The sequence below is a fragment of the Carcharhinus amblyrhynchos genome, chromosome 3, assembly GCF_965287045.1.
Source record: "Carcharhinus amblyrhynchos chromosome 3, sCarAmb.v2.hapA, whole genome shotgun sequence".
Taxonomy (NCBI): domain Eukaryota; kingdom Metazoa; phylum Chordata; class Chondrichthyes; order Carcharhiniformes; family Carcharhinidae; genus Carcharhinus; species Carcharhinus amblyrhynchos.
In genome coordinates, this window is record NC_137326.1 from 137,017,309 (window position 1) to 137,039,704 (window position 22,396).

At 48.8% G+C, this 22,396-nt stretch overlaps 1 protein-coding gene across 4 annotated transcripts in view; it reads left to right on the forward strand.

The window, feature by feature from the left end:
* The window catches only part of LOC145341163 (phospholipase D1-like), a 146,647-nt gene that overhangs the window by 118,646 nt on the left and 5,605 nt on the right, over positions 1 to 22,396 (forward strand). For all 4 annotated transcript variants that reach the window (XM_080186079.1, XM_080186076.1, XM_080186077.1 and 1 more), the window contains 6 exons: positions 2,745 to 2,855; positions 4,178 to 4,266; positions 15,002 to 15,115; positions 16,166 to 16,215; positions 16,774 to 16,908; positions 21,968 to 22,121. In XM_080186079.1, the coding sequence (XP_080042205.1) occupies positions 2,745 to 2,855; positions 4,178 to 4,266; positions 15,002 to 15,115; positions 16,166 to 16,215; positions 16,774 to 16,908; positions 21,968 to 22,121 (653 nt within the window). The remainder of the gene's footprint in view (positions 1 to 2,744; positions 2,856 to 4,177; positions 4,267 to 15,001; positions 15,116 to 16,165; positions 16,216 to 16,773; positions 16,909 to 21,967; positions 22,122 to 22,396) is intronic.

Genomic DNA, 22,396 nt, shown 5'->3' on the forward strand with positions numbered 1-22,396 from the left:
AAGGAGGCCATTTGGCCCATCATGTCTGCACCCATCACAATCCCACCCCAGGCCCTATCCCCGTAATCCCATGTTTGTGAGTTCAACTCCCACTTCAGGCACTTGAGTACAAAACCCCAGCTGACACGCCAGTGCACCGCTGAGGGAGTGCTGCCCAGTTCGAGGCACTGTCTTTCGGGTTAGACCCTCTGTTTTCTCTGCTCAGCGTAAAAGATCCCGCAGAAGAAGAGCAGGGGAGTTCTCACGAGTGTCCTGCGGCCCCCGAGCAGTCCTACTCAATGCAGATTATCAGCTCATGATTACATTGCTGCTTGCGGGAGCTTGCTGTGCACAAATTGAGGGCAAATGACTGGGAACTTGGTTGAGTGGTTGGCGACAGAAGGTAGGGATAATGGATCGGTATTCAAATCAGAAGATTATGACTCGCGATGCCCCACAAGGATCTGTGTTGGGGTCTCAGTTATTCACCTGATTTACTAATGACTTGGATATTGGCAAAGAAAGCCATACAGTTAAAGCTGATGATGACACTACGTTAGGTGGCATCGTGGACAGTGTAGATGGTAGCATAAAATTACAAAGGGATATTGATAGACTAGAAGACTGGGCGATAGATTTTAATGTAAGCAAGTGCGAGCTTCTTCATTTTGGACTGAAAAGGATCAGAGTACTCTCTAGATGGAATGAAGTTAAACGCAGCAGATTTCCAGAGAAACTTAGGGATTCAGATGCATGGATCTTTAAAATGCCACAAACAGGTGCAGAAAATAATGGAAAGCTGGCTTTTCTATCTAGAGGATAGAGTATAAGGGCATGGAAATTATGCTGCAGCTGCAAAACCCTGGTTAGAGCCCACTTGGTACTGTGAGCAAACCTGGGCACCACACCATAGGAAGGATATATTGGCCTCAGAGGGAGGGCGGTGTAGGTTTACAAGAATGATGCCTGGACGTCAGGGGTTTAGTTATGAGGAGCGATTATACATGTTTTCTCTTGAATTTAGAAGGTTAAGGTGATCTGATCGAAGTCTTTAAGATTATGACAGGAAAAGACAGGGTAGATAAAGATAAACTATTTCCACTGGTTGGAGATTCTAGAACTAGGGGACATCGTCTAATGGTTAGGGCTAGACTGTTCAGGAGAGATGTTAGGAAGCACACATAGGGTGGTAGAAGTTTGGAGTTCTCTTCCACAAACAGCAGTTGATACTAAATCAGTTGCTATTTTATTATGTAAAGACATTAAGGGATATGGGCCAAAGGCAGGTATATGTAACGGGAAGTGATGAAGATGATTGATGAGGGTAGGGCAGTGTATATTGTTCTCATAGACTTCAGTAAGGCCTTTGACAAGGTCCCTCATGGCAGACTGGTGCAGAAGGTGAAGTCGCATTGTATCAGAGGTGAGCTGGCAAGGTGGATACAAAACTGACTCGGTCATAGAAGACAGAGGCAGGTTGTGTTTCTGAATGGAGGGCTGTGACAAGTGGTGTTCCTCGGGGATCGGTGCTGGCACCTTTGCTGTTTGCAATATATATAAATGATTTGGAGGAAAATGTAACTGGATTGATTAGTTTGCAGACAACACAAAGACTGGTGGATTTGCAGATAGCGATGAGAACCATCAGAGGATACAGCAGGGTATAGATCGGTTGGACACTTGGGCGGAGAGAGGGTAGATGGAGATTAATCCGGACAAATGTAAGGTAATGCATTTTGGAAGGTTCAATACAGATAGGAAGTATACAGTAAATGGCAGAACCCTTAACAGTATTGACACGCAGAGGGATCTGGGTGTACAGGCACACAGATCACTGAAAGTGGCAACGCAGGTGGAGAAGATAGTCAAGAAGGCATACGGCATGTGTGCCTTCATTGACTGGGACATTGAGTTTAAAAATTGACAAGTCATTTTGCAGCTTTACAGAACCTTAGTTAGGCCACACTTGGAATATAGTGTTCAATTCTGTTCACCACACTACCAGAAGGATGTGGAGGCTTTGGAGAGGGTACAGAAAAGATTTACCAGGATGTTGCCTAGTATGGAGGGCATCAGCTATGATGAGATTTTGGAGAAACTTGGTTTGTTCTTAGTGGAACGACAGAGGTTGTGGGGCATTCTGACAGAAGTCTACAAGATTATGAAGGGCATGGACAGAGTGGATAGTCAGAAGCTTTTCCCCAGGTTGGAAGAGTCAATTACTAGGGGGCACAGGTTTAAGATGCAAGTGGCAAGATTTAAAGAAGATGTACGAAGCAAATCTTTTACACAGAGGGCGGTGGGTGCCTGGAACTCGTTGCCGGGGGAGGTAGTGGAAGCAGATACAATAGTGACTTCTAAGGGGCGTCTTGACAAGTACATGAATAGGATAGAGGGATATGGTCCCCAGAAGAGTAGGGAGTTTTAGTTCAGTCAGGCAGCGGGGTCAGTGCAGGCTTGGACGGCAGAAGGACCTGTTCCTGTGCTGTAATTTTCTTTGTTCTTTGTATTTGGGCCACACATCAACCATGACCTCATTGAATAGTGGAACAGACTCGAGGGGCTGAATGGCACACTCCTGTTCCTTTGTTTCTAATTGGCTGTTGTATTTCCTCGGGGATAACCTGAGGCTCTGGTCGATGCAGTAAGTTCTTTATTGTGTAACTGTACTGAGGGTCGACTGCCTGGATTGGCAGTGGGGCTGGAGAGTAACAGCTCACACCGATCACAAGACGACACTTTTTGAAATGCTCCATCTTCCTTAGATTCTGCGGTCGGCTGCTGATTGGTCGTGTGGTATTAAATATCACGAAGGATCCATTCACAATGCCTACATACACGCGATTGAAAACAGCAAACACTACATCTACATCGAGGTAAGTACCAGGTTGGCACTGAGAGTACAGACCCTCAACGCCAACAGCGGGAGAGAGAATCCTGTAAGGTCATTCAGACACACAAGGGACAGCTGGGGTACTGGGTGCAGTTTTGGTCGCTGCACTTGCGGAAGGATATATTGGCCTTGGAGGGAGTGCAGAGGAGGTTCACCAGGCTGATACCGGAGATGAGGGGGTTGGACTATGAAGAGAGACTAAATAGACTGGGTCTGTACTCGTTGGAGTTTAGAAGGATGAGGGGGGATCTTATAGAGACGTATGAGATAATGGAGGGGATGGATAGGGTAGAGGTAGAGAGATTCTTCCCGCTTAGAAAGGACAGCAGGACTAGAGGGCACAGCCTCAAGATAAGAGGGGGCAGTTTAGATTGGAGTTGAGGAGGAACTTCTTCACTCAAAGGGTGGTGAGTCTCTGGAATTCTCTGCCCGTTGAAGTGGTGGAGGCTGCCTCGCTAAATATATTTAAGTCTTGGGTAGATAGGTTTTTGATAGACAGGGGGATTAAGGGTTATGGGGAGAAAGTGGGAAAGTGGAACTGATCCACTCCAGATCAGCCATGATCTTATTGAATGGCGGGGCAGGCTCGAAGGGCTAGATGGCCTACTCCTGCTCCTATTTCTTATGTTCTTATTTCTCCCATTAGGCAATGTTCTCAGCTGTAAAAAGCCAGGGAGAGTATATGGTGCACAGTGTGTACACAATGCAGCATATACACACAGTACGCACATGTCATACAATACACAATATATACAGAATGATGGGCGAGGTTGGAGAGAACTCAGAGAGTGCTGGGGCTGGAGGAGATAACAGCGATAGGGAAGGAGTGAGGCCACAGAGGGATTTGAAAATAAAGATAAGAATTTTAAAACTGAGATGTTGTCAGAAATTCAGCCAGTGTACATCATTGAGGAAAGAGGGGGACTTGGGGCAAGTGAGGAAATGGGAATCGGGTTTTAGATGAACGAGAATTGAATTGAGGGTGGAAGGTGGCAGATTGGCCCGGCTCCAGTGTGGGGGTAGCTGAATGTGGTTGACTCTTAAGGCGTTCCCTAAGATGGGCAACAAATGCTGGGCCAGCCTGTGGCACCCACATCCCATCAACCAACTAAACAGAATGTGGATGAGGTGAGAGAACGGATGAGGGTTTCAGTAACAGGTTGAACTTTGCAAAGAGAATTAGTATCACCAAGAGGCTGGAGAAGGGTTTGAGGTGGGGACGACTGCCACAGAGGAAAAAGATTGTGTTCAATGTCTTGCCTCATTCTAACTCCTGTTCCTTCTCACTGCTTTGTGCTTGATCAGAACCAGTTCTTCATCAGCTGCGCAGACAACAAATATGTCTTCAATCGGATTGGTGACGCTATTGTACAGAGAATACTGAGAGCTTACAGGTAAGGGAGTACAACCATCACAGGGAAACAGAAACACAGCGTGAATCTCCAGCATCATTGCTATTTCACTGTGGGAAACGCTCATACTGTATCACTGTGTCAATGGAATGGAGCATTGGGATCAGGAGGAGGCCATTCAGCCCTTTCTGCTTGTTTCATCATTCATCTAGACCATGGCTGGCCTATTTCAGTACTGGTGAGGATGTGTCTGTCACTGTATAACACTGGGGTACAGTACTGGTGAGGATGTGTCTGTCACTGTATAACACTGGGATACAGTACTGGTGAGGATGTGTCTGTCACTGTATAACACTGGGGTACAGTACTGGTGGGGACGGGTCTGTCACTGTATAACACTGGGGTACAGTACTGGTGGGGACGGGTCTGTCCCTGTATAACACTGGGGTACAGTACTGGTGGGGACGGGTCTGTCACTGTATAACACTGGGGTACAGTACTGGTGGGGACGGGTCTGTCACTGTATAACACTGGGGTACAGTACTGGTGGGGACGGGTCTGTCACTGTATAACACTGGGATACAGTACTGGTGGGGACGGGTCTGTCACTGTATAACACTGGGGTACAGTACTGGTGGGGACGGGTCTGTCACTGTATAACACTGGGGTACAGTACTGGTGGGGACGGGTCTGTCACTGTATAACACTGGGGTACAGTACTGGTGGGGACGGGTCTGTCACTGTATAACACTGGGGTACAGTACTGGTGGGGACGGGTCTGTCACTGTATAACACTGGGGTACAGTACTGGTGGGGACGGGTCTGTCACTGTATAACACTGGGGTACAGTACTGGTGGGGACGGGTCTGTCACTGTATAACACTGGGGTACAGTACTGGTGAGGATGTGCCTGTCACTGTATAACACTGGGGTACAGTACTGGTGGGGACGGGTCTGTCACTGTATAACACTGGGGTACAGTACTGGTGGGGATGGGTCTGTCACTGTATAACACTGGGGTACAGTACTGGTGGGGACGGGTCTGTCACTGTATAACACTGGGGTACAGTACTGGTGGGGATGGGTCTGTCACTGTATAACACTGGGGTACAGTACTGGTGAGGATGTGCCTGTCACTGTATAACACTGGGGTACAGTACTGGTGGGGACGGGTCTGTCACTGTATAACACTGGGGTACAGTACTGGTGAGGATGTGTCTGTCACTGTATAACACTGGGGTACAGTACTGGTGGAGACGGGTCTGTCACTGTATAATACTGGGGTACAGTACTGGTGGGGACGGGTCTGTCACTGTATAACACTGGGGTACAGTACTGGTGGGGACGGGTCTGTCACTGTATAACACTGGGGTACAGTACTGGTGGGGATGGGTGTTTAATACTGACCCACAGAGTGTAAAAGTTATTCTCTGTGAAGAACTCACTTTGTCTTTGTTGACTTTCAAACAATTGTGAAGTGTAAATAAGGTGGCTTCTAGAAGCTGCCAAGATAAAGAGAAACCACCCCATCTGTTTGCTGCTTCACACTGTGCTGGTTACAGGGAAACCTTCCAGGACCTCACAATGTTCCAAAGAGCATTGAAGGATGGTTGTTAGGCTGGAGGAGTGCCCAATCCTGGGAAGGGAGGAGAAGGGAGCGCCCGATCCTGGGAAGGGAGGAGAAGGGAGTGCCCAATCCTGGGAGTGGAGGAGAAGGGAGTGCCCGATCCTGGGAAGGGAGGAGAAGGGAGTGCCCAATCCTGGGAGTGGAGGAGAAGGGAGCGCCCGATCCTGGGAAGGGAGGAGAAGGGAGTGCCCAATCCTGGGAGTGGAGGAGAAGGGAGTGCCCGATCCTGGGAGTGGAGGAGAAGGGAGTGCCCTATCCTGGGAAGGGAGGAGAAGGGAGCGCCCTATCCTGGGAGTGGAGGAGAAGGGAGTGCCCGATCCTGGGAGTGGAGGAGAAGTGAGTGCCCTATCCTGGGAGTGGAGGAGAAGTGAGTGCCCTATCCTGGGAGTGCAGGAGAAGGGAGTGCCCTATCCTGGGAGTGGAGGAGAAGGGAGTGCCCTATCCTGGGAGTGGAGGAGAAGTGAGTGCCCTATCCTGGGAGTGGAGGAGAAGTGAGTGCCCTATCCTGGGAGTGGAGGAGAAGGGAGTGCCCTATCCTGGGAGTGGAGGAGAAGGGAGTGCCCTATCCTGGGAGTGGAAGAGAAGGGAGTGCCCTATCCTGGGAGTGGAAGAGAAGGGAGTGCCCGATCCTGGGAGTGGAGGAGAAGGGAGTGCCCTATCCTGGGAGTGGAGGAGAAGGGAGTGCCCGATCCTGGGAGTGGAGGAGAAGGGAGTGCCCTATCCTGGGAAGGGAGGAGAAGGGAGTGCCCGATCCTGGGAGTGGAAGAGAAGGGAGTGCCCGATCCTGGGAAGGGAGGAGAAGGGAGCGCCCTATCCTGGGAGTGGAAGAGAAGGGAGTGCCCTATCCTGGGAGTGGAGGAGAAGGGAGTGCCCGATCCTGGGAGTGGAAGAGAAGGGAGTGCCCGATCCTGGGAGTGGAGGAGAAGTGAGTGCCCGATCCTGGGAGTGGAGGAGAAGGGAGTGCCCGATCCTGGGAGTGGAGGAGAAGGGAGTGCCCGATCCTGGGAGTGGAGGAGAAGGGAGTGCCCTATCCTGGGAAGGGAGGAGAAGGGAGTGCCCTATCCTGGGAGTGGAAGAGAAGGGAGTGCCCTATCCTGGGAGTGGAGGAGAAGGGAGTGCCCGATCCTGGGAGTGGAGGAGAAGGGAGTGCCCGATCCTGGGAGTGGAGGAGAAGGGAGTGCCCGATCCTGGGAGTGGAGGAGAAGGGAGTGCCCGATCCTGGGAGTGGCGGAGAAGGGAGTGCCCTATCCTGGGAGTGGAGGAGAAGGGAGTGCCCTATCCTGGGAGTGGAGGAGAAGGGAGTGCCCTATCCTGGGAGTGCAGGAGAAGGGAGTGCCCTATCCTGGGAGTGGAGGAGGAGTGCCCTATCCTGGGAGTGCAGGAGAAGGGAGTGCCCTATCCTGGGAGTGGAGGAGGAGTGCCCTATCCTGGGAGTGCAGGAGAAGGGAGTGCCCGATCCTGGGAGTGGAGGAGAAGGGAGTGCCCAATCCTGGGAGTGGAGGAGAAGGGAGTGCCCGATCCTGGGAGTGGAGGAGAAGGGAGTGCCCTATCCTGGGAGTGGAGGAGAAGGGAGTGCCCGATCCTGGGAGTGGAGGAGAAGGGAGTGCCCGATCCTGGGAGTGGAGGAGAAGGGGGTGCCTCATCCTGGGAGTGAGTGGGGGCCATTCCTCGGACAAGCGTGTTTGGTCCGGGGGGATTGGATACACTCTCTGATTCACCAAGTCCTTGACATCATAAAGCTAAATAACAATAAAGCCTCACAGTCTTCAATATAATTGGTCAGCTTTGGTTGAAGCCACTAGAGGACTGGGTGCAGGTTTGAGACACTAACACCCACCACCCAATCCAAACTCATCAGTTTATTTGGATTCAAATTGCTCCGTTATATTTCGAAAGCTGTTTTCATGTCCCAAAGCATTTTCCAGCCAGTGAAGTCTTTTTGAATTGAAGTCACTGTGTAACGCAGGAAGCTATTTCAACATCTCACCTTCCCAAATGCAGCTTCTTGCTGTTTCTGTGTTCTCAATCCCATTCACAGTGTTTCACGCTCGCACAGGCGGTGTTACTCACCCTGCCTGCTTCCTGCTGTTCCTGCTGTGATTCAGTGTCTGCACCCTCGCCAGAGCTGCTGGTTTCAACGCCTCCATTCAGAGACAGGCATAGCACCTGGCCCGACTGTCCCAGTGCAGTGCTGAGGGAGTGCTGCACTGCTGCAGGCGCTAGCCCTTGGGTGAAGTGTTAAACCGAGGCCCTTATCTGTCCTCTCAAATAGATGTAAAAGTCCCATTGATGCTTTGTTGAGAAAGTGCAGAGAGGTTCTTCCTGGTGTCCCGGCTAATGTTCATAAATAAATGTTCTGGCCTTTAATCACATTGCTGTTTGTGGGAGGTTACTATCAGCAAATTGGTTGACTCGTTTTAAACTGACAAGAGTACTGACACTCCAATGATGTGCGGTTTCAGTGGATTGGCCATGCTAAATTGCCCCGAGTATCAGGGGGATTAGCCGGGTAAATATGTGTGGTTATGGGGATAGGGCCTGGGTGGAACTGTTGTCGGAGCAGACTCGATGGGCCAAATGGCCTCCTTCTCCACCGTAGGGATTCTCAGACTCCATCTGCTGTAAAGTCAATCCTGGGGTTGTAAAAGGTAAAGTCATAGAGGATTACAGCATGGAAACAGGCCCTTCGGCCCAACTTCTCCATGCCTCCCAGTTTTTACCACACAGCTAGCCCCAATTACCGGCATTTGGCCCATATCCCTCTGTACCCATCTTACCCATGTAACTGTCTAAACGCTTTTCAAAAGACAAAATTGAACCCACCTCTCCTGCTACCTCTGGCAGCTCATTTGAGATATTCAGCACCCCTCTGGACACTCTTGTATCCCTACCTTTGGGAAAAAATATTGACTATCTAGCTGATCTTTGCCCCTCATTATTTTATAGACCTCAATAAGATCACCCCTCAGCCTCCTACGCTCCAGGGAAAAAAGTCCCCCAATCTATCTAGCCTCTCCTTATAACTCAATCCATCAAGTTGAGAATTTTGGAGGCATGGTTATTAAGTTTGCGGATGACACCAAGATTACTGGCATTGTGGACAGTGAAGAAAGTTATCACTAAATGCAATGGGATCTTGATCAATTCGGCCAGTGGGCCAATAAATGGCCGGTGGAGTTTAATTCAGATCAATGGGGGGTGATGCCATCCTAGTAAATCTTTTCTGCACTCTTTTTAGTTTAATAATATCCTGTCCGGTGACCAGACCTGTACACAGTATTCCAAGTGTGGCCTTACCAATGTCTTGTACAACTTCAACAAGACATCCCAACTCCTGTATTCAATGTTCTGACCAACGAAACCAAGCATTTTGAATGTCTGCATCACCACTCTGTCCACCTGTGACTCCATTTTCAAGGAACTATGAAACTGTACCCCTAGATCTCCTTGTTCTGTAACTGACCCCAACACCCTACCATTAACTGAGTAAGTCCTGCTCGACCAAACTGCATCACCTCCCATTGATCTGAATTAAACTCCACTGGCCATTTATTGGCCCACTGGCCTAATTGATCAAGATCCCGTTGCAATCCTAGATAACCTTCTTCACTGTCCACAATGCCAGTTAATCTTGGTGTCATCCTCAAACTTACTAACCATGCCTCCAAAATTCTCATCCAAATCCTTGATATAACTGACAAATAACAGTGGACCCAGCACCGATCGCTGAGGCCTCCAGTTTGAAAAACAACCCTCTACAACCACCCTCTGTCTGCTGTCGTCGCCAGAGTCCCGGATGACCATCACGGGGAGACTGGTGGTAACTTAACCTGAGGATCACCACACACCTCTGCACCTTGCAATAGGCGAGGTTGAGGAGGCGGGCATAATCTCGGCTGGTACGGACGTGCGCTGTTGGCATCGCTCTGCGTCATGAGCCAGCCGTCCATCAACTGAGCGAGCCGGGGGTGTGACAAGTGCTTATAGTTCTTCCTTCTGTGTGGGATATGATGGGCACAGATTGGCAGCTTGGCACTTCCTCAACACTGACAAGGCAGCTAAGACTTTGCGCTTAAGTTTCTGGAGTGTGTCTTGAACCGCAAACTCCTAACAGACAATTGAGATGCCATTTGTTACAATCGATCCACTCTAGCTGCTGCTCTATTTCATTGGCTCTTTGTAATGAAGCCCGGCTGGATAGGAACATAACTCATCCCAGAATGTGAAGTGAAACTATTGCCGGGGTGTACACATTCTCGCCCCTGCCTGGGCCTGCCTTATAAAAGGTTGAGATGATGTGGTCCAGCTGGGCAGGCCGCTGCTTGTTACCGGGGGAACTCCTACTCAGTGGGCCGCACAGGAGGGTCAATCAGTGATTGCCCATGGGCCTCGTGTGGGGTTATCACACTCTTAATGGGAGCTTGCTGTGCACCGTTTGGTTGCCATGGTTCCTACATTAAAACAGTCCCCAATCTTTAAAAGCTGTTTCATTAGCTATGAAGCATTTTGATATATTCAGAGTCTGGAACAGATGCTACCATCGGTGTGTTGCTAATATTACTAGCTTATTTATGTGGAGAGACTGTTATGAGTTCACCACAACCACTCTCTGCGGTCGCAAGTTCCCCATTCTCAACGCTCTCTGGGTAAAGAAGTTTCTCCATTGGATTTATTAATGACCGTTCATAGAATTCCTACAGTGCTGAAGGAGGCCATTTGGCCCATCGCGTCAGCACGGACCACCACTCCTCCTGGACCCTATCCCCATAACCCCATGCATTTACCCCAGTTAGTCCCTCTGACACTAAGGGGCAATATGGCGCGGCCAATCCACCTAACCCGCACATCTTTGGACTGTGGGAAGAAACTGGAGCACCCGGAGGAAACCCACGCAGACATGGGGAGAATGTGCAAACTCCACACAAACAGTGACCCAAGCCGGGAATTGAACCCGGGTCCCTGGCGCTGTGAGGCAGCAGTGCTAACCACTGTGTCACCGTATATTTATCACTCCCAATTTTGGCCCTTTTCCAAGTGAAAATATCTTCTCCACATCTACCCGATCAAACCTCTCCATTATTTTACAGAACTCTATTAGACCACCCACTGAGCTGGAGGACTGTTCCATCATGTGGAGGAGGTGTTAAGGATCAGATATTTTTATTTAGTAAACGTTTTGTAGCTACGCAGCAAAGAAAGATGTTTAAAATCAGGGAAGAATGGAGCACAGAGGAGACCGTTCAGCCCATTTACCTTGTGCCGGCTCTTTGAAACAGCAGTGCCGTTAGCCCAATGCTGTTCTTTCCCCATCACCCTGGAATGTAACCTCCGTTAAACATTTACCCAGCTCCCTTTTGAGATTTAATCTTGAGATTTTACCTTTTTACTAAGTGAGGGGAATTTTGCACTGGGATTCTCCAGGGAATGGTTTTAGGACCATGGCTTTCCTTGACTTTGGAGCACAATTCCAAAAGGTGGGACAAGTTGCCAAAGCAGTAAACAGTGTGCAGATAACAGGCCGGGACATGGAGAGATTTCACCTGAGTCAAACTCCTCAACTTGTTTTCTTTGATTACTCCCTCAATCTGGCTGTTGCCCCTCGCAACACAATGAGTTAGAGAATTTTTCGCCCTATTATGCTTTTCTCTGACTCCAGTTTCATTTACACCCCAGTTTTGCTGCGTGAGATTATGTTGTTTTGATCTCCCTTTGTTACGGGTAGCAATCACTCCCCTTTATTATCGTTCTGGATTGGGGTGAGGTGTATCAGTACACCTTCCTGACACTGAGCGAGAGCGGGTGTGTGCACTTGGATCCGGGAGGTGCTACCAGAGTCTCTGGAAAGACTCGATCGAGCCACCTGGCCTGGAAGGCGGGTGCAGCAGCGGTTCACTCGGGGATTATTTTTAATGAAAGACTCAATAGTTGTTCAAACATTCCGAGAATTCCCAAAGCTCAGTTTTACTCAGCTGGAAGATTACTCCATCGTGTGGAGGAGGTGTTGCAGCAACAATTATTTTTATTTGGAAACATTTTTGTGTTTACATAACGAGGAAACGTGTTCAGAATCTCAGGGTAGATCTTTAAGGAAGTTGAGGGAGTGGCACCCAAGAGTTGATGTCTGACACACGGTCGCTGGCTCTCCCACTCCCACTGCCATTTAACGCTCTCTTGAACCTTGACTGGCAGTGGGCAGGATCTGCTGCCCACCCTTGGGAGGAAGTCTCGCCCGTGAGAGCTGCCAACCCATCTGATTTGCCGACAGTTCTTCAACACTGCCGTGCACAACGTTGCGGTGGCTACTGCAGCTGCGGGGGCGGGGTGGGGGGTGTGGGGGTGGGAGAGTATGGGATGCTCAGTGGTTGGGGTGGGGGCGGGGGGGGGGGGGGGTCGCAGTCTGGAGGGAAGGGCATTTGCAGTGTCAATGGATAGGCCAGGGGAGGAAGGGGTCCCTGGAGCTCCAATGTCCCAGAAGGAGGGCTCCCTAACTCTGAGGGAATCTTCAGAATAAGGCCCACCCTTCCATTCCGAGATAGAGAAAGGTTCAAAATGTCACTTTCCCACCCTCCCCGGAAGGTGAGAGATGGGGCCTGGGTGGGAAAGGGCCACAAAGTGGCCACTTCAGGGCCTTACTCAGCGAATGGGCTGGTTTTCCATCCCAGGCCCTGCCCACGCAGGCGTGAGGTTGCATCTGGGCCGGGGTGGGCAGGATCCCGGGTGGTGGGAGATGTGGGTGGTTGGGAATCCCATCCATTCAAATCTACGCTCTTCCTCCCGGCCTCAGAGCCCGCTTTGGGGGGAGTGTGACATTCTGTCCATTGAATGGTTCAGCACATGAGACCATTCGGCCCATTGCGTCTGTGCAAGCTCTTTGAAAGACGATCCCTATGAATTAACTCGTACCCTATGAATTATGCTCCCTCTAATTAAGTTGATCTTTCTCTACACCCTAGCTATGACTGTAATACTACATTCTGCACTATCTTCTTTCCTTCTCTATGTATGGTATGCTTTGTCTGTATAGCATGCAAGAAACAATACTTTTCAATCTATACATGTGACAATAATAAGTCAAATCAAATATTTATTCGTTTCCTTTTTGAATTTATGTTTCAGTCTGCTTCCTCCACCCTTTAGAACACAGGATTTGGAGCCTGCTGGGCCATTCTATAAGACCATGGACCATTTCACTGTGATCTCAGTTCCACTGTCCTGTTTGCCCTCCATGTCCTGTTGCTCTCTTGTCTATCCGAAACCTGTCCAACTCACCCTTGAGTGAATTCAGTGAGCCAACCCCCTGGGTTTTTGGCGTTGAGAATTCCACAGATTACCAATCCTCTGGGAGAGAAAATTCTCACCTTTGTCTTAAAAGGGAGATCTCTTATCTTTAAACTGTGCCCCCCTCATTCTAATCCCCCCTCAAGAGAAAACATTCTCCGGAATCCACGCAACCAAGACTCCTGATTTCATACTTTCAATAAGATCATCTCTCATTCTTCTTAACTCCAATAAGCCCAATCTGTTTAACATTTCCTCGACGATCTGCCTCTCATCCAGGAATGAGTAAAGTGAACATTATACAATTATATTCTTTTTCAACAAATGGATCCAAACTGTACACAGTATTTCAGATGTGGTCTCACCAATATTCCCCTCAGCTGCAGAAAAACTCCCCACTATTATATTCCAATCCCTTTGCAATAAACACCAGCATTCCATTTCCCGTCCTAATCACTTGCTCTATTTGCATATTAACTATTTGTGATTCATATACTAGGACACCCAGATCCCTCTGTACCAATCTCTCTCCATTTAAATAGTTGACTGATTTTTTTGTCCTTCCAGCCAGAGTGAACAAGTTCACATTTACCCACATTTTACTCCATCTGCCAAGTTTCTGCCCACCGGCTAAATTTGTCTCTATTGCTGTGTAGACTCTGGCCGGGATTTTGTGTCCATGTTTGGTTTGGGTGCACGTGCCATATACCTTCTTAATCATCTTGGTTGCCTGTGTTGTCACTTTTAGGGAACTGTGGGCCTGCACGCCCAGATCCCTCTGCATGTTAATGTTCCCAAGAGTTCTGCCATTTACAGTATAATTCACCGCTAAATTTGATCGTCCAAAATGCATCACCTCGCATTTGTCCAGGTTAAACTCCATCTGTCATTTCTGTGCCCAAGTTCCAATCTATCTCTATCCTGTTGTATCTTCTGACCATACCTGGCACTGTAAGAAGTCTGACAACACCAGGTTTAAGTCCAACCGATTTATTTGATAGTAAACTCACAAGCTTTCAGGGTTTGCCCCTTCTTCAGGTGGATGGAGAGTTCTGGCCTCAGACAGACCTTATAAAGCACAGACAGTTTACAGATTACTGATTAGAATGCGAGTCTTTACAACTAACCTGCTGTTCCCAATCCCTGGCACTGTCGGCAACTCTGCCAATCTTCGTGTTATCTGCAAACTTACTAATCAGACGTCCCACGTTTTCCTCCAGATCATTTATATCTACTACAAACAACAGAGATCTCAGCACTGATCCCTGCAGAACACCAATAATGACAGACCTCCACTCTGAAAAGCACCCATCCACTGCTACTCTCTGTAACCGAGCCAGTTCGGTATCCATCTAGTGGAAGGAACCTTCAGATTTGGGGTACTCTTCCCTCCAGGATCTGGGAGCTCCAGCCCTCCATCCCTCCCTCCCCGCCACTTCCGGCTTATTCCGCAATGCCACAATGACTCTCCCTTCCCACCCTCCAGGGCATCCTCTACCCTCCCATCCCCCGGACCCTCAGGACTTACCCCAAGTGTGGTCCTGGGAGTTAATTCCAGACACTGCAGTACCGCTTCTGGCCATCTTCGCGCTGGAGAGTTGTCAGCCAACAATGTGGGACAACCTTCCAATGGTGGGTGGCGGTCCCCCTGCCAACCAGAGCTCAATGCAGTGTGCAGTTTGTCAGAGTCAATGGGTATGGGTTATGTTCATCATCCACAATATTCTGCCTTATGCCTCTGCTTATAATCCGATAGGCCATTTAAACCTTTACAACTTGTCCTCTCTCCTTCAGATATTGGTGCACACACACATACCCCAGACCTCTCAGATCCAGCCAATAGTTTGAATGGGATTTAATTTCTTTCTACAGGGAAAAACAGAGATTCCGAGTTTACGTGGTGACTCCTCTGATGCCAGGATTTGAAGGAGACATCTCGACAGGTGGCGGGACTGCAATCCAGGCTGTTATGCACTTCAATCTCAGGTCAGCTTCCACCCTCCAGGAACTCCGCTGTCTGTATCCGAACTCATCCTGAGATCCCATTCACCCTTCACCCCTGACCTTCCTTGGCACCCGGTCCGGCCACACCTCGATATTAAATTTCTAATCCTTGGCTTTAAAACTCTCCATGACCCTCATGACTTCCCCGTCCCTCTAATTTCCCCCAGCCCAACAGGCCCCTAAGATCTCCTCACTCCTCTAATCCTGGCCTCTCATCTCCCCGATTTTAATGGTGGCCACGGCCAACACATTCCGAAATCCGGAGGCTGTGATCTTCCAAGTGTCAGCTGTCTTGAACTGAGATTTTAAATGGTGACCCTGACTATCTGTTCATGCAGATATGAAAGATCCTATGATGACACAACTTTAATGAAGAGAAGGAGAATTCTTGTGTTGTCTTGTCTAATAGTCACCCTCAACCAATATCATCCAAACACATTATCAGGTCGTTACCACATCTCTGTGGGAGTTTGCTGTGTGTAAATGCAGGGCTTGGTACATTACAACAGTAATTACACCGAATATTTAATTGGCTGCAAAGCACTTTGGAAGCCCTGGAGTGGTAAAACACACTGTTTAAATAGGAGTCTTTCTTTCTGTAAACTTATTCCAAGGTCTCCAACCCAACCCCCACTTCCTCTGCCCTCCATTCCCCGTGCACCAAAATGTCCTCTCACATCCCTGCAGAAATGGAGATCAGGTGTGGACACTGAACCGCAATCTGCTATCCAGTCAGCCCTGTGTGTGTGTGCGTGTGCAATGGAGGAATTTGGTGTTCTACCTATTCCCAGGCCCAGCCTAGACTGTGGCTCTGTGAAGGTTAAGCAATCGAATTCTGCATGGCAACACCTTGACCAATCAGAGCCAACTTGCCAACCAACCAACACCCTTTTCTCATGCAGTATAATTTTTTTTTCCCTTTGAAATTTGGTATTCTTGCATCTGTCCTGTTGACTGCAAAATGAGAAGCTTCGACAATATGTCTCTTTTTCTCAGCAATACTTAAATGAGTTGAACTCTTCTCCTCCACAGGACCATTGCCAGAGGAGAATACTCAATCATTGAACAGTTGAAGAGAGAGAGTAAGTGTGGATGGCCAGAATCAGGGCTGGGTTAACTCTGAGCCTAGACCATAACCCTCGCAACTGTCACCAAGGGGGACAAACAGGTTGTGAGAGAGGGGATGGTATCTCCCCCACCCCCCCCCCCACCGCAACCCCATAACCCCACGCATTGATCATGGCCAATCCAGCTAGCCTGCAAATTTTGGCCCACTAAGGGGCAATCTAGCATGGTCAATGCACCTAACCAGCGCATCTTTCGGACTGAGGGAGGAAACCCACGTAGAAACAGGGAGAATGTGCCGACTCCGTCCAAAGCTGGAATTGAACCTGGGTCCCTGGCGCTGTGAGGCAGCACTGCTAACCATTGTGCTGTTGCTGCCATTGCTGTTGCTGCAGTATATCTTGTGGATGGCACACACTGTTTCCACTGTGTGTCAGTGGTAGAGGAGGGGGAGAATGTGACAGCTGGTGGATGGAGTGATAATCTTCACTGCTCTGCACTGGACAATACTGTGCTCATGTCTTCCTGCAGTTTAACCGTTTATTAACTCGTTCCCCCTCTTTCTCACCTGGCAGTGGAGGATCTCTGGATGAACTATTTCTCGGTTTGTGGCCTCCGGACACACGCGGAATTGAATGGACAGCTGATCACTGAACTCATCTACGTCCACAGCAAGATGCTGATTGCTGATGACAACACAGTCATTATCGGTGAGAGCCACGCAGGAGTGGGGAGGAGGAAGGCATTGGGGGGGGGGGTGGGGGGGGAGGTGCGCGGGGGGGGGGGGGGGGGCATGGCGAGGAGGTCATTTGGCCCATTGTGCCTGTGCTGGCTCTTTGAAAGAACCATCCAAGTAATCCTATTTGCCTTCTCTCTCCCCAAAGCTCGGCAGATGTTTCCACTTCAGGCATAGCCCTCCAGATCGTAACAGCTCATTGTGCAAAATAAAACCCACAAGTCTCCTTTTGTACCTTTATTCAGTTTAAATTTAGTTTCTAAATGCTGCCACGGTGAGATTTGAACTCCTATTACCTGGATGGCTGGTCCATTGAGACACAGTGTTTCACAGGACCCAAAAGAGGCCCATCGTGCCTGTGGCAGCTATCAGCACCTATCTATTCTAATCCTGTTTTCCAGCACTTGCTCCATAGCCTTGCATGCTGCAGCATTTTAAGTGTCATCTAAATGCTTCTTAGCTTCTTAAATGTTGTGAGATTTCCCGACTCCACCATCCTTCCAGGCAGCAGGTTTCAGATTCTCACCATCCTCTGGGTGAAAAAGGTTTTCCTCAAATCCCCTCTAAATCTCCTGCCCCTTCCCTTAAATCTCCGCTCCCTGGTTATTGACTAAGAGGAAAAGTTCCTTCCTATCCACCCTATCAACGTCCCTCATAATTACATACACCTCAATCAGGTCCCCCCTCAGCCCTCTCTGCTCTAAGGAAAACTCTCAGACAAAAACTCGAACTGGCCTCTCTTCACAGCCCAGGCAACATCCTGGTGGATCTCTTCTGCATCCTCTCCAGTGCTATCACACCCTTCCTATGGTGTGGTGACTGGAACCGCAAACACTACTCTAGCTGTGGCCTAATGAGTGTTTTATACAGCTCCATCATAACCTCCCTGCTCTTATATTCAATGTCTTGACTAATAGAGACAAGTATCCCATATGTCTTCTTATCCACCTTATCGACCTGTCCTGCTGCCTTTAGGGAATTTAGTACGCGCACACCATGGTCTCTCTGGTTCTCTGTACTTCCGAGCATCCTACCCTTCATTGTGTAATTCCTTTATCTTGTTAGTCTCCCTACATGCATCACCTCACACTTTTCAGAGTTAAATTCCATTTGCCACTGTTCTGCCCAGCTAACAAGCCTGTCTGTGTCACCCTATAAATCTGAGGCTTTGCTCCTCACTATTTACCACATCACCAATTCTTGTGTTACCTGTGAACTTACTGATCATACCTCCAAAAGTCCAGATCATTAACGTACACAACAACAACAAGGGATCCAACTCCAATCCCTGTGGAATACCAAGGGACACAGGCTTCCGGTCACAAAAACAACCTTTGACCATCACACTCTGCCTCCTCCAGTTAAGCCAGTTTTGGATCCATTTTGCCAAATTGCACTGGATTCCGTCCGTCTCCCATGTGGGCCCTTGTCAAAAGACTTACTGAAGTCCAGATAGACTACATCAACTGCACTGCCCTCATCTACACACCTAGTCACCCCCTCAAAATATCCAATCAAATTTGTTAGACATAATCTCCCTTTGAAAAACCATGCTGACTGTCCCTGATCAGTGCTTTCCTCTCCAAGTGGAGTTAAGCTCCCTCTACACTCTCCCCATCAGGGGGCTAACTACATTACTCAGCAGTTGGGAAGGAAGCAGAATTGGAAGCCTTTTCCTCAACTCACACCTGCGGAATGCTTTCAGTACCTCGGAATGAACCAACATCTCCTGGGAGTCTGTGCCAGTCTTGTTTGCTGGAATCACTTTGTCGCCCAGTGCTGCTGCGATAGACCTACTCAGATACATGGCGATGGTTAATAGCGAGGGGGATTGAATATAAAAGTAGGGAGGTCTTGCTGCAGCTGTATAGGGCATTGGTGAGGCCGCAGCTGGAGAACTGTGTGCAGTTTTGGGCGCCGCACCTGCGCAAGGATATTTTGGCCCTGGAGGGAGTGCAGAGGAGGTTTACTAGGCTGATACCGGAGTTGAGGGGATTGAGCTATGAGGAGAGGCTGAATAAACTAGGCTTGTACTCGTTAGAGTTTAGAAGAATGAGGGGAGATCTCATTGAGACGTATAAGATGATGAATGGGATGGATAGGATAGAGGTGGAGAGACTCTTCCCGCTCAAAAAAGACAGTAGGACTAGGGGGCACAGCCTCAAGATAAAGGGGAGGCGGTTTAGAACGGAGTTGAGGAGGAACTTCTTCACTCAAAGGGTGGTGAATCTCTGGAATTCTCTGCCCGTTGAAGTGGTGGAGGCTGCCTCGCTAAATATTTTTAAGAAGCGGGTTGATGGGTTTTTGATAAGAGAGGGGATTAAGGGTTATGGGGAGAGGGCGGGAAAGTGGAACTGAGCCACAACAGATCAGCCATGATCTTATTGAATGGCGGGGCAGGCTCGAAGGGCTAGATGGCCTACTCCTGCTCCTATTTCTTATGTTCTTATGTTCTTATGTTCTTAATTGCCACATGTTTTTGTAGTGAGATCTTCAAAGTGCGTTCCTGAGGTTTCGATCTGTCAAACTCTGAATATACCAGGGAATGACCGTGACAGATAGAGACTGGGTGATACAATACCCACAAGGCTCAGAGACAGAGGGGAGGGAAGGATTGGCCAGAAATGACTCATCTGTACTTTGTTTCACAGTTTTACTGATCATCACAACCAGAATAAGCGCTTCGTAAAAAGAATATAGAACAAGAACAAATAAAGATTTTAGCACAGGAACAGGCCCTTCCACCCTTCAAGCCTGCACCCACCATGCTGCCCATTTGAACTAAAACCCCCAACCCTTCCGGGGACCATATCCCTCTATTCCCATCCTATTCATGGATTTGTCAAGAAGCCCCTTAAAATTATTGTATCCGCTTCCACTATCTCCCCCAGCAGTGAGTTCCAGGCACCTGCCACCCTCTGTGTAAAAACTTACCTTGTACATCTCCTTTAAACCTTGTCCCTCACACCTTCAATCCATGTCTCCTAGTAATTGACTCTTCCACCCTGGGACAAAGCTTCTGACTATCCACTCTGTCCATGCCCCTTATAATCTTGTAGACTTCTATCAGGTCTCCCCCTCAACCTCCATCACTCCAGTGAGAACAAACCAAGTTCCTCCAACCTCTCCTCATAGCTAATGCCCTCCATACCAGGCAACATCCTGGTAAATCTTTGGAAATACTCTGCCGATCTGTGTGGAGAGAAACAGAGTTACCCTATCAGGATATATTTGTTGTCAAACGAGGGGCATGCACACGGTGGGTCGTGCGTGGACTGCTCTTGGAGGTTCCGGGAGTGGCCTAGTACTTCGTGTCGGTGCGTGTGCTTGATCCTGGACCGGTAGACGGGCGCCGCAACAGCTCGGTGACTAGCACTGCTAGCTGTGCAGATACATAGATTTGGGCCTGTGTCTGTGGGAGTTTGCGCATTCTCCCTGTGGTTGCGTGGGTTTCCTCCGGGCGCTCCGGTTTCCTCCCACACCCCAAAGATGTGCTCTTAGGCTGATTGGTTTTACCAAATTGACACTATTCTCCCCTGAATCTGGCTAAGTTAGGGGTTCCATTCGTAGACACGCAGGGTAGAATAGGTGTAGGTTGATGCGGCGGTGCGGGCTCCTTGGGCCGAAGGGCCTGTTTCCCGTGCTGGCTTGTTCTTTGTTCTTCGTTGTTGTTTTAGGATCATGACCTCTAACAGAATTGTTTCTCAACCAGTCTGTGATAACTTCAATCAGGTCACTGAGGTTGGTCTGTTGGAGTATGAACTCCCTGATTAAGGATCAGCACTGAAGCCTTCCATGCCCATTGGGCACCGCAGGGGCTGGGGGTGTATTATTAACCCCTTTAATCACATTTTAGTTTGATGCTTTAAGTTTCCTTTCCAGTTTGTCTTTTGTTTCGGGCGGTTCTCCTTCGTTTGGGAGCTGCTTCTTTCGAGTCGTCCCAAAGTTAATTTGATTTTGTTTATTTGGTTAGCCAACACAAGATGTCCCTGATTAAGGGCCAAATTAATGGGCCAATCAGGGAGTCTTTACCTTGTATTTAACCGGGAGTGTCAGTTCCTCTGGCTGTCCCAGGGATAGACTGCTGATTGTGAGCACTCTGTGTACTGCTGTTAGAGCTCCTAAATAAGGGGATGTTAGTGATGGGACTGCTGCCTCAGGAGACTTATCACACAGCCCTGGTGAGATTCGATCTCCCATTCCCCAGATGATCAGGCCTGGCCTCTGGATAGAGCATTCACCTGATTAACTGGGTTCCTCTGCACAGAAGCTTCTGGATCAGCTGTACATTTTCTACATTTATTTTAAATTCTCAGCATCTGTGGTATTTTGCTTCAGTGAAAAATCTTAATGATAGCAATACGCTACGCACCCACAGATTGATTTTATCTCCCTCTGCATGAGATAGGAATGGGCCAACAGATAAAATACCCCAGCACTGGCTGGATACAGAGTAAAGTTCCCTCTACACTGTCCCCATCAAACACTCCCAGGACAGGTACAGCACGGGGTTAGATACAGAGTAAAGCTCCCTCTACACTGTCCCCCATCAAACACTCCCAGGACAGGGACAGCACGGGGTTAGATACAGAGTAAAGCTCCCTCTACACTGTCCCCCATCAAACACTCCCAGGACAGGTACAGCACGGGGTTAGATACAGAGTAAAGCTCCCTCTACACTGTCCCCCATCAAACACTCCCAGGACAGGTACAGCACGGGGTTAGATACAGAGTAAAGCTCCCTCTACACTGTCCCCATCAGCAGCCCCAGGGCAGGTACAGCACGGAATAAAAATGGGTGGTACTGCACTTTGCAACCTGAGGCTTTGAAAGGTGCTATAGAAATGTACCTTTCCCTTAGTTGTCTCTCTCTGCCTCTGAAATTGAACCAAAGCAGGATGTATTGGGGTGACAGCACACTCACATCCTGAGGACCCGCCCTCAGAGGCTTTGCAGAGATATTGAAACACAAGCTGATATTTTAATGCTTCTGTTTTTGTGCTTGTTGTTACAAAGTATTATTCTCACCTCAGGTTCGTCAAACATCAATGATCGGAGTATGCTGGGAAAGCGAGACAGTGAGGTGGCCGTTATCGTGGAGGACACCCAGTTTGTGATGTCAGTGATGGACGGTGTGGAGTACAAAGCTGGGAAATTTGCGTTGGAACTCCGACTGCATTGCTTCAAGTGAGTCAGCACCGAATATCAGAGAGATCTAGAGAAACAGATCGCGGTACTTGCATAGTGGCCATTGCATTCAATTATCTCTCGATTATCAGATCAGTAGAATGGCCATAACACGCGTGTATTCTCCTGGATTACTGGTCCAGTAATATAACCACTACACTGCTGCGTAGGAGGATGAGAGGTGACCTTGTAGATGTTCATGAAATCATTAAGGGCATAGATAAGGTGAATAGCCAAGGTGTTTTTCCCAGGGTAGGGGAGTTCAGAATGAGAGG